The sequence below is a fragment of the Cyprinus carpio genome, chromosome B1, assembly GCF_018340385.1.
Source record: "Cyprinus carpio isolate SPL01 chromosome B1, ASM1834038v1, whole genome shotgun sequence".
Lineage (NCBI taxonomy): Eukaryota > Metazoa > Chordata > Actinopteri > Cypriniformes > Cyprinidae > Cyprinus > Cyprinus carpio.
In genome coordinates, this window is record NC_056597.1 from 34,989,186 (window position 1) to 35,006,289 (window position 17,104).

Sequence of the window (17,104 nt, forward strand, 5' to 3'; positions counted from 1 at the left end):
GCTGAATAGTGTGGTAAAGTAAGTTGCAGTTCAGGAGATAAGCAGTTAATAAGATAATGCGATTGTTCCGTAACTCTCCAAACAAACCTAACCCAACAAACAAACCCACTTATTTAAACCAAACCCAACTACACTACCCCCTCCTACCCTGCGAACGGGACACCCCCGTTGGTGGGTGCACCGGGATGGCTCGCGGGAGAGCACGTGGGTGATTCCCATTTATATCAGAAGTTCAAACTCCGGTCCGTACACCACTAGCCACGAGCTTTTGGCTCTGCTCTCACGGATAATATTTATTTATATAGCATATTTATTTTAAACTAGAAACAATGTTTAATTTGCTAATTCAAATGTGTTTGTTTGTTTTCCCTGTCTAATCTGTAATGAGGGAATATCCTCTGATTTTTTTTTTTTTTTTTTTTTTTTTTAATAAATAGATAAAACACACTGGACAGCCAAAATCGACAATGGCGTCCTCTTTCCATAAAGGTGAGTATATTTAAGAAGTGGTTCTCACTGCCCAAGAACTTTGACATAAACTGCATTAAGATTATTAATATGTCCCAATCTCAACATTGCAACTGAATCAAAAAAAAAAAGAAAAAAGTTTTTATTGATTTTTTTTCCCCTTCGTATTTAATAACAGGTTTTATAAGAGCACCGACTATCTTCTTTGTTATGCTGTGTAAGTCTGATAAATTTTATTGGCTGTGTTTTTTTTTGTTTTGTTTTTTTTGTAAATGCAACACATAAGCAGGCCCACAATATGTTTGTTTTATAAATAAAATGACTAATCTGAAAAGGTGATTCTGGTCTGAATATTTTACTGTTTAAATTCTCTCCAAAATCAACTAAGATGCTAAATAAGCCTTTATTTTTTTATTTGGACCTGCACAGATCTAATGATCCTACAATGTAAGTGATGATATTTTTGGGAGTAACAAACTGTAATGAATCCCTCTTAATGTGTGACACACTTCTTTTTTATTCAGATGCCTCAATTGTGGCTTTAATGTGCTGAACAGCAGAGAGTTTAATATTTCCGCCAGAATATTCTGTTTTAAATATTGCCCCATTTACAATGTTTTAATTAACCAGTATTCTTTCTTTTTTTCTTTTTTCTTTCTTTTTCTCAGATGTCGTTACCTCTATAAGACAACAAGAGACAATCACAGTTGGTAATGTATTGTGCTGTAGTGTTTTTGATATTTAGAGGTGTGTTGAGCTGATGTACAAACAACCAGTTTTTTTCTGCACAAATGTGCACACAGTGAAGAAGTTAGTCAAGAAGTTTTAGCGGTGTAAGTAGTTATGCCCTGTGTGAATAAAGACTAAGTAAATCTTAGTCCAATGCAATAACATTAACTCTTTATGCACAACATGGGTCTAAAGTGACCTGACTGATGGGTCTAAAGTGACCTGACTGGGGGCAGCTGTGGCCTAATGGTTAGAGAGTTGGACTTGTAACCCGAAGGTTGCAGGTTCGAGTCTTGGTGCTGGCAGGAGTTGTAGGTGGGAGGGAGTTAATGAACAGCGCTCTCTTCCACCCTCAATACCCATGGCTGAAGTGCCCTTAAGCAAGGCACTGAACCCCCAGTTGCTCCCTGGGCGCTGGATATATAGCTGCCCACTGCTCCGGGTGTGTGTGCACTTGGATGGGTTAAATGCAGAGCACCAATTCTGAGTATGGGTTACCATATTTGGCAAATGTCACGATTTTCACTTTCTTCACTTTTTATTTTATATAACTTTGCAAGAAATGAATTTCGTCATTCAGTATTCCAGAAATTCCTCATTTAACTTGTCAATGCCTACACCAGGGGCAGCCAGCATCGGTCCTGGAGAGCCAAAAAGTTTATTTCCAACCCTAATCAAACACACCTGAACAAGCTAATTAAGGTCTAAAGGTTACTACAAAGCTACTGGCAGGTGAGTTTTTATCAAAGTTTGGAGCAAAACTCTGGCTCTCCAGGACCAACGTTGGTCACCCCCGGCCTAGACCAACTTCACTGTACAACACCCTGATTACATGGGTGGTGTGACCAATACATGACACCTATACATCAATGAGCTGGTCAAAGAGCTTGTCAACCGAATGTGTCGACCTTAATAACCGCTGAAATTATTATTTTAACAACATATAACATATGGGATTGTCATGGGGCATTGGTACGAATGCACAGAAGTCCATGAGTCCAATCACTGTTTTTAATAAAGCTTCAAGCCAGCTGACGTACACAATGCCGCTATGATTGTGTATGGGTTTACAAATGTACATGGTTTTCTATAATAAAAACAGAAATACAATAATCAAATCACAGCAATGAATGTCAAACAACACCCATATCAAATGTACAAACACGTGACACATGGCTACGTATACATAATCGATTAGTAATGTACGTGTTCATCATCTTATAACTGCTTCCCAATCATATATAATCTTATCAATACACACAAATATGGCTTAGTGACATTTGTACAATGTATGCATTAAAGTAAAATAAAATACAGTAAAATACGTAAAGCTAGTGTTAGAGGTCTATTTTTATTAATTTTTTTGTTAATTGTATAATAAATGAAAAGAAAACAGATAGAATACAAAAAGATTAGAAAGCTAGAAAGCTTTTTTTTTTAAGAATAGAATTAGTATAGTGAGTGCTAAAGTTAGACGGTCAAATAAAGATGGAAGAGATGTGTTTTTAGCCGATTCTTGAAGATGGCTAAGGACTCAGCTGCTCGGATTGAGTTTGGCAGGTCATTCCACCAGGAGGGAACATTTAATTTAAAAGTCCGTAAAAGAGACTTTGTGCTTCTTTGGGATGGCAAAATCAAGCTACGTTCACTTGCAGAACACAAGATTCTAGAAGGCACATACGTCTGAAGTAATGAATTTAGGTAAAGGGGTGCAGAGCCAGTGGTGGTTTTGTAGGCAAACATCAATGCCTTGAATTTTATGCGAGCCAGTGCAAATTGATAAACAGAGGTGTGATGTATATTCTTTTCGGCTCATTAAAAATTAAACTTGCTGCCGCGTTCTGGATTAATTGTAAAGGTTTGATAAAACTGGCTGGAAGACCTGCCAAGAGAGCATTGCAATAGTCCAGCATGGACAGAACAAGAGCTTGAACAAGGAGTTGTGCAGCATGTTCCGAAAGAAAGGGCCTGATCTTCTTGATGTTGAATAAAGCAAATCTGCAGGACTGGACCGTTTTAGCATTGTGGTCTGAGAAAGTTAGCTGATCATCAATCATAACTCCAAGATTTCTGGCTGTTTTTGAAGGAGTTATGGTTGATGTGCCTAACTGGATGGTGAAATTGTGATGAAACTATGGGTTTGCTCGAACCACAAGCAGTTCTGTCTTGGCAAGGTTGAGTGATGGTCCTTCATCCAGCAAGAAATGTCTGTTAGACAAGCTGAGATTCAAGCAGCTACCATCGGATCATCAGGATGGAATGAGAGGTAGAGTTAAGAGTCATCAGCATAGCAGTGGTATGAAAAGCCATGTTTCTGAATGACAGAACCTAATGATGCCATGTAGACAGCCAAGATACTTTGAAGGTCCTATCAGATAGGTAACACCCAAACAACTAGATTTTGCGACTTGGACACCTCACCTCTCCAAGATACTTTGAAGGTCCTATCAGATAGGTAAGACTCAAACCACTGGAGTGCAGTTCCTGAGATGCCCTTTGCCAGTAGGGTTTACAGGAGGATCTGATGGTTAACAGTGTCAAAAGCAGCAGACAGATCAAGCAAGATAAGTATTAAAGATTTGGATTCCGCTCTTGCCAGTCTTAGGGCTACAGTAACTGAGAGCATGGCAGTCTCAGTTGAATGTCCACTTCTGAAGCCAGATTGTTTGCTGTCAAGGAGGTTATTCTGTGTGAGAAAGGCAGAGACTTGGTTGAACACAGCTCGTTCAAGTGTTTTTGCAATGAAACTAAAAAAGAAAAATATTCAGTATTTCTCTAAAACATATAGAATTAATACGAGCCTCTTTACGTAGTGGAGTTATACGAGCCTGTCTAAATGTTGAGGGAAAAACACCAGTGTGGGGGAATATGTTAATGATGTGAGTGAATGCAGGTACAACTGCAGGAGAAATGGCTTGAAGGAGATGAGATGGAATAGGATCAAGCAGACAAGTAGTAGGATGATTAGAAAGGATGAGTTTGGAGACTGCCTCAGAGAGTGAAGAGAAGGATGTGAATGACTGTATGTTTGCTGGTGAGATGTGCTTGTTGGATTGTGGTGTGGAAAACTGTGCAATGATGTTCTTAATTTTATTAATGAAAAACGTGGCAAAGTTGTCAGCTATTAGAGATGAAGCAGGAGGGGGAGGAGGAGGACAAAGGAGTGAGGAAAATGTTTTAAAAAGCATGCAAGAGTTAGATGAATTGTTAATTTTGTTATGGTAGTATGTCCTTTTAGCAGTGGAGACATTAGTTTTATTACAAATAGTGTAGTATATAAGGTTAAAATAGAGAAGGGGTTTTAAATTCCAATGCAAAGACGCAAATTTGTGTCATTTTGTGGACAGAAGAAACAAATCATTTACATTTGTAATGCCATGGTTAACCCACTATAGGTACCTGTATTGTACCTACTAAATTGTATCTAGAAAATTGCAGGTCATCCCTGCATACTTATTTTTAAGTTTTTCATTTGAAGAAATATTTAGACTTGATTAAACACTAGATTTTTAAATGTGAAATTTACAAAATGTAATACTTACTGCTCTGGGTGTGTGTTCACGGTGTGTGTGTGCACTTTGGATGGGTTAAAAGCAGAGCACAAATTCTGAGTATGGGTCACCATACTTGGCTGTATGTCACGTCACTTTCACTGTCCCTTTTCACTTTCACTATTTTTAATGATACTTCTATAAGTATACATAATGAATGTAAGCAAATACTGAATTTAACCACAAGTTTTAAATGGTGTTAAAAAAGGAATTTAGCTGCATTCAACAAAAGATTTTTATCCCCTTTTATGTAAAGTAAATACATATGAATTGATATTGAAATGAACGATTCCCTCACTAAGATGACTCAATGTTCCTGAGTTAGGCTAAAGATTTGTTCAAAATGAAGGTATAATTCATGAACGACAACACTATTACGAGTTTGTGGAGTCTTCTGTCTCAACATTTAGTGTGCACATGTACACGCCCTGTCCACGTGGCCACAAAAAAAATGAAACAAAAATCAGGATGTCTGCAGACACTCCTGATGATGAAAATTACTTCACTCGGAGAGTGCACGGACCGTCCCAGAATATACTTTAGCCCATAGTCCCTTTAAGGCTAATAAATGTCTTCAAGATCACTAGAAACATACACCTTCCAGGACCGAAGTTGCCCAGCCCTGCTTAAGGGTTCGTTCACCCAAAAATGAAAATTACTCCATGTTTTACTCACCCTCAAGGCATCCTAGGTTGTCACGGACAGAAGAGAGAGACAACAGGGTAAAAAGATGTGAAAATTACTCCATGTTTTGGGATGTTACTCTTGAGGATACCCTCAAGGCATCCTAGGTGTATATGAAGCAGGATTCTTTTTTCAGATGAATCCAATCAGAGTTATGTTAAAAATTGCAGTGATGATCGGGTGCCTGGCTGTTAGTCTCTCGAAAACCAACTCATGGGTGGGTGTTTTTGTTCAACAGTCCAAAAGTAGTCAAATAAAGCACATACATCTATATTAAAATGTGCATCACACGTACAGTGAGTCTCTCGAAAACCAACATTTGTTTACAGGCGCAAAGGAAGCAAAGTTTCCTTAATTTGCCAAAGGAAAACCAGCAAACCCTTGTCTTATATTTAAAACCTCCAACATACGTTTTGTTTTGTTCTCTCTCCTTCGCGCTTCCGCGTTCATCACAAATATACCATACGTAAACCACCCAAATATCTACATCCTACTAAAAATAGAAAAAAAGATAATCCACCGGAACAGCTTCCGCCTATTATAGTTAGCAGAAGTGAGAGTTTTAAATATGGATATTTGTCTTACAATTGACAGCAACTGTCTCATAATTGTTGTTTCTTATGCTCAAATAGCATTAAAAAAGCTTATTTTTAGGCTTGACCAGCCACTGTGCTTTACCCATTGGCGATTGACTCTTAGAAGGCGGGACTATTCTGCAAAGCTTCAGTTCTAAGCAAACAGCTTTAAGCAGAACAAATGACAAGACAAACACTTAAGGCATAATGTATTGTTGTATAACTATTCACACAGCTTTTCACAACATAAATATGGGAACATAAAATGTCGATATGAAGAAACCATTTTAAAATCTTACATGTTTATTATCTAAAAATCCATTGCAGTATGTACAAAACAGTAATTTATACCAACAAGACAAACACTTCGACAATATTACCGAAGGCCTGCTATTAATACTAAAGTCCTCTGGTTTCATTTTACAGTAAATACAGTCACTAACTGAGGCGCAAGATAGTGTCAGTTGTATTTGAATAAAACAAGAAAGCAGTGTTTAAGGGCTTGTCCAAATACCCACTCTTGATGTCTTTGCACTTGATCAGTTGTCTACATGACGTATTTCCTGTATTAAGTGTTCAAGTGGCCATAAAGACCATAAGTGTGGTACATGCAGGTATTTACAGAGCTTTATTTTGATTTTCAATACCTTGCATTTAACATAAAATGATGAGTACACTGTAAAATAATAATAATAATAATAATAATAATAATAATAAATTCTGTAGAATTTACAGGATTTTACTGGCAAAAAAGTTGAAGCAGTGCTGAAGTTAATGAGATAATTCTGTGATTAATTAAGTGATGATTGTGCATTAGTGATGAACACCTGCTGTTAACAAGCAGAATCACTGAATGAAAGAGAAACACAAGAACTACAACTGACTTCAGTCATAGCCTTAGATGATAACAACTGAAATAAAAGAAAACATTAAATCTCTCAAGATCTGATTAAACAACCCCACAAACAGCATCACCAGCTTCACATTACTAACCATACTGACTTTATTTCTGTTAGACGTCTACAGAAGATCCGATTGAGAATTAACGGAGACTTAGATGTTGTTGTTGTTGTTTTGGGACACTACCATGATGGAGATCAGTGTTTACTTTAGTTGTGCTCTTGAACCTTGACTTTATAACAAACTACCAAATTATATGTATTATCTCATACTCATATTATTACTCTTACACTAGAAAGTTTTCTGTAACATATCGCCAGATCTCAGCAAAAAGTCCCATGATTTATTTCCATAACATGATGCATGACGTTGTGAAATCATTGTGCAATGATATCATGTATCCACAATGCAAAACTGTACTCAATAAGCTTACTCAAACTGACTGGCTATCTTAGTGTAAAATATGATTTCAAATATGTTAATTTAGATTTGTTTGTAAAAGTAATATAAACACAGTATATATTAGTAAAAGTAATATAAGCAAAATTGTTTATGATCTTTCATTTTTAAATACAATACCAAATTATTGAACTGTTATACATTTTTTAACAATTACATTTGATGTATTTTATTGGTGATTTTATGTATTACTACTAAAACAACTCATTCTGAACAATTATAGTTTTAAGCAGTGTATTGGTAGTTACAGTTAATGGGCTACACTCCTCAAAATCCGTAAAAAATGGAGCACAAAATACTGAACAGCTGTAAATCTAAAAAAATTTTAAGCAACACATTTGTTTAATGTTTTCATAACAGCTTATCCCTCTCTTGATCCCTGCTCCAACTACACTGTGCTGGACGAACCATGGAGAGCCTCCAGAAATCAGTCATCAGTCTACTACATGTGTGATGGATGTGTCACCTGGAGCGGCTGGTATCGTCTCTTCATTAACAGTCTGAACGCTCAGATCCCAGACACATGTATTGTTCAGTACAGCTGTGGCACTGATATTCCACTGTGGATTCGTGGTGGACACCCAAGAGTTCAAGATGGAGTCGTCACTCGAGATGTCTGTGGTCACTGGAACAATGACTGCTGCTATAACGGGTCTTACCCCATTAAAGTCAAAGCCTGTCCAGGCAATTATTATGTCTATGAGCTGATAAGTCCAACTAAATGCTCTGCATACTGTGCAGGTAATTATATTTACATGTGCCCTGTATTATTTTTGTGATTGGTGATTCATTGATATTCATCAGCCATTATGTTTTCAGCTGTAACTAACATCAGCAGCACTCATACAACAGTCAAACCAGAGACGATCTCTAATGTATAATTATATTATAAATGCTTAACATATGTATTCTTCCTGAAATAGCTGTTTTCAGAGTTTTTTTTTTTTAATTATTATTATTTTTAAGGTTTATTGTATTTTTGTCTTCATGCTGATTTCTTTCATTGCAGTTAAAAATATAACGCTGCCGGAAGGATGCACTGTAAGTTGAGTCTCTGAAACTGAGGTTTTAGAGTTTAGAGCTTCTATCAATTATAGTGCAGAGAGCAGTGCAATAAGATATGCATTGTGGATATTTTTAATATGAATTTGACTTTCTATTTATTCTTTATGGATTCGTGCCTAAACTAATTTTTGTTTGCCATTAATACATAAACCTGATCAAAATCATCAAATTCTGCTTTTCAGGAACAGACTACTCTAAAATGTCTGCAAAATCTTCTTGAGCAGATTGAGAACATTACAGCTCAAGAGCTTCCTGTGAATGTAAGTCTTCAGGAGAAAAATCAGAAAATAATAAAATTAAATCTCGCAAGATAATAGATGATCGACATAGCAGTGCAGTCTTATTTGCTTTCTTGACACTTACATGTAAGGTAACTATTTTTCTGGTCAATAAATTAGACTGTGGTGGACATTTTGAATACGGTCTTCAACACTACAGAGAAGATTTTAGAGTCATTATCAACAGCAAGCCCAGCTGAACTAGCCTCCTATGGAAACCGTGTGTTAAAAGCCAGTGAGAAACTCATCTCTACATTAGTGAAGCCGACAGCCACAAATGACAGTGTCAGTTTTACTCTCGCTGCTCTAGGTAAGTGGAGAAACAGTTATTATTAATGATGAAACTGAGATTATATATGATGTTTTTATAGTCTAGAAAGCAGTGGTAGATCACAGGTGGCAGAAAGTAACGATGCTGAATGCAGCACAGAAACTATTTAATTGTGTATCATTATCAAGTAATTTTAAAAGAGAGCAGAGAAAAAAGAAAAAAAAAACTACCTGTATTGGCTTTTCTCTGTCCCATTAGACAGATGTCAACATGGGCAGGTCAAGTGACACATTGATGCTTAAAAACATGTTCAAAGAAAATATGACCCAGATTATATGAAACGTGCAGCAAGGTTAGAAAAGGTTTGTGACTACAATGTGTTTTTTGAATATTCACTGCCTCAAAGACAAAACAATCAACGTTCATGAGACATTAACCAAACACTCAAAAGATAAAAAACTTAAGTCAGTGCAGTTTATGGTAATAATCAATTACAGTATTTACTTTTGTTCAATAAACAATTTTTGCTGCTTTATGTCCAATATAAAATCTGAGTCCTGACACAAAACCAGTTCAGAACTGAAGCACACTAGTCATATTATATACTTGTGCAGATTGAATGAATTTTCATAAAAAATAAAAAAATAAATAAATGAAGTAAAGTACAGTAAAAATACTAAATGGAGCAGCTTGTTTTTTAAACCAGATGTAGAAGTCTTCATGGTTGGACCAAATGTCACCTTAGAGAAAATCCCTCAACTTGAAACAACAAATTCCTCTGTGGACATCGATCTCATTGGAATCGCCAAAAACAACAATAAAACAAGTATGTGAAATGTTGTAGACAACATAAAGATGAAAAAAAAAATGAAGAAAGAGACATATGTACAACTAAATCATGTACAGTTTTTTCATTGTTGTATTTCACATTTCACATCTCAATTCTGTTTCTGTCACACAGGATCAGCTGCTGTGGCTTTCATGAGCTACGTCACGATGATGGAAAAACTACTGAAGCCAGACTTCTTCAAAACATTAAACAACACGATTAAAACCATGATGTCCACTGTGATCTCAGCTACTCTTCCCAAAACCACCAACACTACACTCACCAAACCAGTCAACTTCACCTTCAGACACATCAGAGTGAGATGTGTTTTGTCAAACCTGAGAACTGATGAACATCTGAAAACATCTAATATTCAGAGTTTTATTATTTTCTTCTTCTTTTGCAGGAGTTTGATCCCAGTGGTTCTCTTTCCTGTGTGTACTGGAATATCAGCGAGTGGATTGTAGATGGTTGTTCTGTTTTAAAGACCAACAGCAGCTACACTGTGTGTTCCTGTGTTCATCTGTCCACATTCGCTCTCATCATGCAGACCAGCCGCCCACGAGAGGTACAGAACATTTCTAGTGAACACTGAAGAACAGCACAGATTTGGCGCTCATGTTCTCTGACATGTTTTCTCAGAGTGACCCGCTGCTGGAACTGTTGAATTTGGTGTGTGTGATCGTGGGGCTGGTGTTCTTCAGTTTGGCCCTGTTGACCTTTGCCCTTTGTCAGTGGAGTCCTGGAGTGAATAATGAGGCTCGAATCAACATCTGCATCAGTCTTCTGCTGGCTCACCTTCTGTTCCTGCTCACACAGCAGTTCCTGAGCCTCATACGGCGTCAGCAGGTGAGAATGATGAAGGAGCCCTACAGCTCAGCTCAGCCTCACTGAGAATCATCATAACCCTCTCTCATGATCTCCAGGTGTTGTGTGCCGTGATCTCAGGCCTTCTGCACTTCCTCTTTCTCTCCGGCTTTGTGTGGATGTTCATTGAAGGTGTGCTGCTCTTCATCTGTGTGAAGAACCTATCACAGATCAGCTCCAAGAAGAGGAAGGTGCTTAGCACTGGATTCCTGTGTGTGATTGGATATGTGGTTGCTCTGGTTGTGGTGTGTGTGTCTGTCGGTCTGGTTCCTGACGGCTACGGCAGTGAACAGTGAGTTTAGTGTTTTCTCCTTTTTCGCCCTCAAACTGTATCATTCCTTCATAAACTCCAAATTGTATCTTCTTCCAAACAGCTGCTGGATTAAGCTGGATAACGTCTGGAGTTTTCTGGGACCTGTTTGCGTCATACTTGCAGTAAGCATGTTTCATTTTCATGATTTTGATTTGTATTAAAAGGAAAACATGGTGATTAATTATTGTTTTTCTACTTTGCAGTTAAACATGATACTCTTTGTCTGCATCATTATCTGGCTGAACTTATCTCTCACAAAACTGAACGCCGATGTTTCACAGTTGAAAAAAAACAAGTAATAAAAATTATAATGTAATCGCAGTAAGGAAAACCATATATAGTATTTTTATTATAGTCAATAACGATACATTATCTCTGCTCCTTTCTCCCAGGGTTATGGTGTTTAAAACACTGGCTCAGTTTGTGGTTCTTGGTTGCCCCTGGATTTTGGGTTTCTTTATTAATGGCAGTAAGGAGCTGGAGATCATCTTCCTGATCTTGAACTCCCAGCAGGGAACCTTCATCTTCCTGATCTACTGTGTTCTCAATAATGAGGTCAGACATCACATACTCCACCAAACAATCAGCTTTACCTACTCAGTTTATTTGGCCTTTCTCATCTTCTGAAATTAGCCAGTTGGATAAATATATCACAAACAGGTGCAAAATTTATTTCAATATATTATTTTACAGAAAAATGACTGAGCATTTTATTTTCCTTTTTTGGCAAAAAATAAACTGTTACGTTTTGAAGAATTGTTTTAGTATATAACAACTCACAAGAGCAGTGATTAATTAGTGATTTTCAAAATTACAACATTCTCAAAAGTTAAAGGTGCACTTAGTGATTTTTTCCAAACGTTGTTGATATTTGAAAGCACCAAAACAAACACACCCATACCCCGACAGGACCTCGCCCCTATTTTGATATCTCCACCCCACATGCACGTACACAACCCTGGCATAACGACCAACACTGAAGAAGAGATGACACACAAGCATATTCAAACAAACACCAACAAAATCTGTCACTCACCTATCAAAAAGTAACAATGCAGCCTCAGCGTCCGATTCGAGCCCTTCCCGCTCCTTGAGTTCTCTCCACCGCTGGAAAGCTACTCCAGTATTTACGCGGATCCTACCTCTTGCCTGATCGTAACCCTTCTTTTTAATGTTTTTTCCTCCAATATTTATCTTCCAATTCTCTCTATCTATAGTTGATCTGATAATATCCATCCTGTGCACTTAAACCGAGCGCTCTCTTCTCTCTGTCATTACAAGACACACCCCCTTACTGCTGATTGGCTGCAAGTGTGTTTTGGGACTCGGTCCGACACTGCTGTCAAAAGCTTTTTTCAAAAATCGCTTAAAGCACATTTAAGTTTAATACAGCACCTTTTTTTAGATTTGGATTTTGTTTGATTTTAAAATATAACCTGGACATGTTTCTTAAACCATGTTTTGGTTTCTTAACCAAGGTTAAAATTGAATCTCGTCTCTTTCTTGTCCAGGTCAGGCAGCAGTACAGGAAGTTCTTCAGATGTCTTTGCTGTGGACACAAAAAAGACTGAGAACTACAGCATCATGTTCAGGAAATGAGTGAAGTGCCATTATTATAAAAGTGATTCTATTATTATTTAGATGTTATATTAGTTTTAACTATAAATTTCACTACTTTTTTTTCCCTCTTTGTACAAATGTCAATTCTCTGATATAAACCTATAAAATCATCAATAATTAATGTTTTGGTGAAGGGTCTGCTATTATTGTTTTAGAGCCCTGTATACTTGAAATAATATTATAGCAAGTTAAAGAATGTAATGTTTTTATTATTATTATTATTGAGACGCAATTGTAAATGTAACCGTTTTTCTTATTTTCTGTTAAGCAATCCATTTATACCCTTCATTAAAAAAAAAAAATATTTGGTACCTTAACACAGTATCACACAAATCCAAGTTCAGCTACTGCCTTTATGCAAAAGATTTAAAAGAAAAAATGTGCAGCGTTATAGAACAGAAAAAAAAAAAAAAAACACTAGGTGTCCAACATACTGTTTAATATCAACAATGTGAAGCGACAAATTCAATTTCACAGAGACAAACGTCATAACAATTCATAACATCAGTTAAGTAAACAGAAAAACAGTCCAATTCTTTTTACTTTTATTAAAAAAAAACAAATTCTTCTGTAAAATTGCTGTCTAGGTGATTCCTTGCATGTGCTGATTCACATACTTAGATGAGGGACGATCCAAGCAGGGATCACTTTGGGCCACCACTTCATTGTGAATGACTTTTCATGACGTTACTAAACGTCTATATTAGACTGTAATGGAAGAACATTTACAGGCAGCTTTCACAGAAAGCCTTTCCTGAGGTATCAAGTCAGAAAAGAAACCACATGTATCCCCACACATCACAACATCCTCTACTGTCCATCTTTGGAGCAAGTCAACATTGTAAACTTAGATGTGTGTAGTGCACTACCAAACACTGGCCCAGAGGCCACAGCTGGAGACTTTGTGCTGGACTAGACCCAAAGGAAACATGTGTTCATGTACATGACACAGATAGATAAACCAGTCCAGTCCAGCTATCTTTTGGATCAGATAGTCTCTCAATGGCAGTATGTTACAGAATAACAGCTTTGTTTTGCAGCAGCAAATTGGGCTGAGCTCAAATATTCATCTTTAAATGCTATGAAACCAAAAATCCGCAAATGGCAATGGCTCCAGTGTTGTAATATATACGCAGCTCAAGGAGATGGCAAAACATTTGCGATAGTGTCTTTGGCACTCTGACTCAACCTTTCAGGAAACATGACCTCGTATTCGACAACCAAGTCCCCGCGGCGATCTGGGGATTTCGGAAGAGGAAGACCCTCCCCAGTGACACGCCGTTTCATCCCGGGACGAATAATTTCCTGAGTGGTCAGCTTAATTTTGCGACCATCCAGTGTTGGGACGTTGATCACGCAACCACAAAGTGCCTGAGAAAGTAGAGAAGAAAAGGGATTAGAAAGATGCAAAGAGACTACAAACATTTTTGTAAAGAAACTCTTAAAATCCCTGTGTTACCTCTCGGAGTGTAATTTTTGCAGGATAAATAACATCTGATCCATCTCGTTTGTACACGGGATGTGGTTTATCTTTCACCACAAACACAACGTCTGCAGGGATGTTTGTTGGCGTCTCATCACCTTCCTTGGGGAAAGTTATCTTGGTTCCTTCCTTCCAGCCTTTCTTCACCTCCACGGTAAGAATCTTGTCCTCGGTGCGCGTTGTTCTTCCGTCGGGGTTCAGGCGTTTGCGTGAGATCTTCATCTTCTTGGTGCAGCCAGTGAGCACTTCATCTAGACTGACCCTCAGGTCGTGGGTCACCGGAGGGTCCTGTTTTTTCTCCAGTCTCCCTCCGTGACCGCGTGTGTTAAAGGAGCGGGGGAAACCGCCCATGCCACCCATGCCAAAACTGGCAAACGGGTCATCGGTTTCCATATCCTCCTCCATGCCACCGTTGCGTCCAAAAAACTGCTCAAAAGGGTTCCTTCCTCCAAAAAACTCTGTAAACATTGCATGAGGATCGCCTTGGAAAGTGTAGGTGAAATTACCGCCAGCACCTCCACCGCCGGGGATGCCTCCCTTCAGTCCTGTGTGTGGCAAACAACGAGGTCACATATTACAGACTTTTACGGTGTTGTATAAAGATCACAGACAACTCAGAAATGCTGCACCAAGGGTCCAAAACTTTACTATCTATTAAAACAGTTCATTACATTGAGTACCAAACTACTACACCTCCCAGAAGAGCTGGGAATTTTAATTCCTCCCAACTGGAATTCACCACAAGTTCCTTTTTTATGGAAAATCTCGACTTTAATAGTCATTATCGTCTGGATTATACTTTGTATTGCCGGGGAGTGTGGGGTACAAACTAATGTTAGTTGTAACATGTGGTTTAAATATTTCCACACATGCTAGTGTAACAAAATTTACGTTATTTACGTGTTGCGATATCAACACTATATAGAGAAAAAAGAAAAACAGTAATAATAATAATATTTTGAAGATATCACTGAACACAGTTTTTAGTATTCCTTTAAAATGAGACAAATGTGCTATTATTCTAATCTCCAGTCTGTTATTTATCAGTTCAGATCTATCAGTTTTTTAATGCTTTGCTAACTAGCGTAAGACACTAACAGTTTTAAATTCCAGTTGTGCAGATGGGGAACGTTGCAACACTGCATTACAATGTGCCCCGCTATTATTAAACTATGCTATTCTATGACATTAGTGATGCAATTTACACTACCTCCTTCGATGAATTTTAATGAGAAACTGGAGAAACAGGTGATTAAAGACTGACAGTCAATGTTTAATGTTCAGAAATTATTATGTTCACGAAACGTAAAGCATTTTGAATTGTTTATGTGGGCCGTCCCAAGCATGGTTGCAATGTGTTTATTGTCAAACTCAAAAATCAGAGTTTTTTAAATATACATACACACACACACACATTATATTTATATAATTATGTCTTGCATAATTTTTTTCTTTTTTTTTTTTTTTTTTTTTTATCAGATAATTTTTTAAGCTGTCATATGGTCATGTTACAACGTGCCCCTAAGAAGTACCCCACCTACGGGGCATGATATCACATTTCACTTCCAGTTTTTAAGGGTAAAGAAGGAAAAACCTATTTGTACTTGACAGGTGTGAAATTACTGTGGATAAATAATTATACTCTGAACCCCATATGGATTTACACAAACTGAGAAAGTAAAAAAGGGTTTGGTTGTGCCCCGCACTCCACTACATTTTATTTCTGAAAAAAAAAAAAACAAGTCTAGGGTTGCGTCAACATTTCTGGAATGGGACAACCCTGGGGCGAACTGGCACTAAACGCACAGAACTGCTGACAGCACGCAAGCGCGCCGCCTCTTTCTAGCACGTGACCATCAGAATCTTCCAGCAAGTGCGCGACGTCCCACCTAAAGCCTATGCGTTCCGCAAATCGTGTCTATTTAAAGTAACCGTACAAAACAAACTTATTACCATTACAGTAGTTTCACTGACTGTTTTCTCTCAATCGAGAGTATACTATAGTTATCTATTAGATTTAATGTTGTGCAGAATCGCATACAGATTACAAAACTGATCCAGTCAGTAAACTCATATAATCTTTAGTCGGATAATCTCTTAACTCACATGGACACGACAGTTTAAGATGTGAACTATGTGATTTAACACGAATGTCTTAATTTCTCCCCATCTCTAGCTCTGTCATCAGACATGGCAACACTTTAGAGTTAGAAGCACGAATGCAACACAAGGTTGCATCATTTTACTCACCTTCTTCACCAAATTTGTCATATACGTCTTTCTTCTTCGGGTCGCTCAGCACGTCGTAAGCCTCCGCGATCTCCTTGAACTTGTCCTCGGCGCCGGGAGACTTGTTTTTGTCCGGATGGTACTTGAGCGCTTGTTTGCGATAAGCTTTCTTGATCTCATCGTCGGATGCGCCTTTCTGTATTCCCAGCACACTGTAATAATCCTTCCCCATCTTCACCATCGAGCGCTCGTTCTGAACTCGATATTCTCCAAAAGTCGGTTCACAGAAGTCCTGCTTGCGTCGAGGCGTTTGCTTATCAGTTGAGTAAAGTTCACAAATACTTCCAACAAATCTTTGCAAGCAGATCTTGGACTAATATCATGGGAGAGGTGTTGTCCCGTCCACCCGAGGGTGTTTTTATGCTCCTGCATCGCTGTGGTTCCGCCCTATTTGAAACCGCGAGGAAAGATCGAGAAATTTCTCAAAGTCGCTGGCTGTTTTTCACCCTCGAGCCACGTGGATGTGCTGCTGCTGCTGCTGTTGCACACATAGACCTGCTGCTGAAAACGAAACGAAATCGTTTCCTTCAAGAAACTGTCAACCGACCACACAAGTATAAACATATCTGCGTGACTCTAGCCACAGAAAGATGTCAGGCTCTGTTACTGCCTACTTTTTTGTCCATTATATGTATTTATTTATTTACTCACTTACTCGTTATATGTAAGATATGTTAAAAAAGATTTAAAACTTTCTTGGTGTCTATTTATCTTACCTTCTTT

General features: G+C 37.9%; 2 protein-coding genes across 2 annotated transcripts; one reads left to right on the forward strand and one right to left on the reverse strand.

Moving 5' to 3' along the window:
* Positions 1-441: 441 nt before the first annotated feature.
* LOC109092093 (adhesion G protein-coupled receptor E3-like) lies at positions 442-12,614 on the forward strand. The gene is made up of 16 exons (XM_042717245.1): positions 442-489; positions 647-685; positions 1,137-1,178; positions 7,727-8,107; positions 8,376-8,407; positions 8,614-8,691; positions 8,830-9,019; positions 9,687-9,806; positions 9,942-10,126; positions 10,216-10,377; positions 10,452-10,658; positions 10,736-10,968; positions 11,051-11,111; positions 11,193-11,284; positions 11,382-11,544; positions 12,501-12,614. The coding sequence occupies exons 1-16, from the start codon at positions 468-470 to the stop codon at positions 12,558-12,560; spliced, it is 2,067 nt and encodes a 688-aa protein (XP_042573179.1). The 5' UTR covers positions 442-467; the 3' UTR covers positions 12,561-12,614.
* A 419-nt stretch (positions 12,615-13,033) lies between these two features.
* Positions 13,034-16,839, reverse strand: LOC109097783 (dnaJ homolog subfamily B member 1-like). The gene is made up of 3 exons (XM_042717247.1): positions 16,343-16,839; positions 14,069-14,637; positions 13,034-13,980 (listed from the first exon to the last, which is right to left on the reverse strand). The coding sequence occupies exons 1-3, from the start codon at positions 16,560-16,562 to the stop codon at positions 13,747-13,749; spliced, it is 1,023 nt and encodes a 340-aa protein (XP_042573181.1). The 5' UTR covers positions 16,563-16,839; the 3' UTR covers positions 13,034-13,746.
* Between the last annotated feature and the right edge of the window lie 265 nt (positions 16,840-17,104).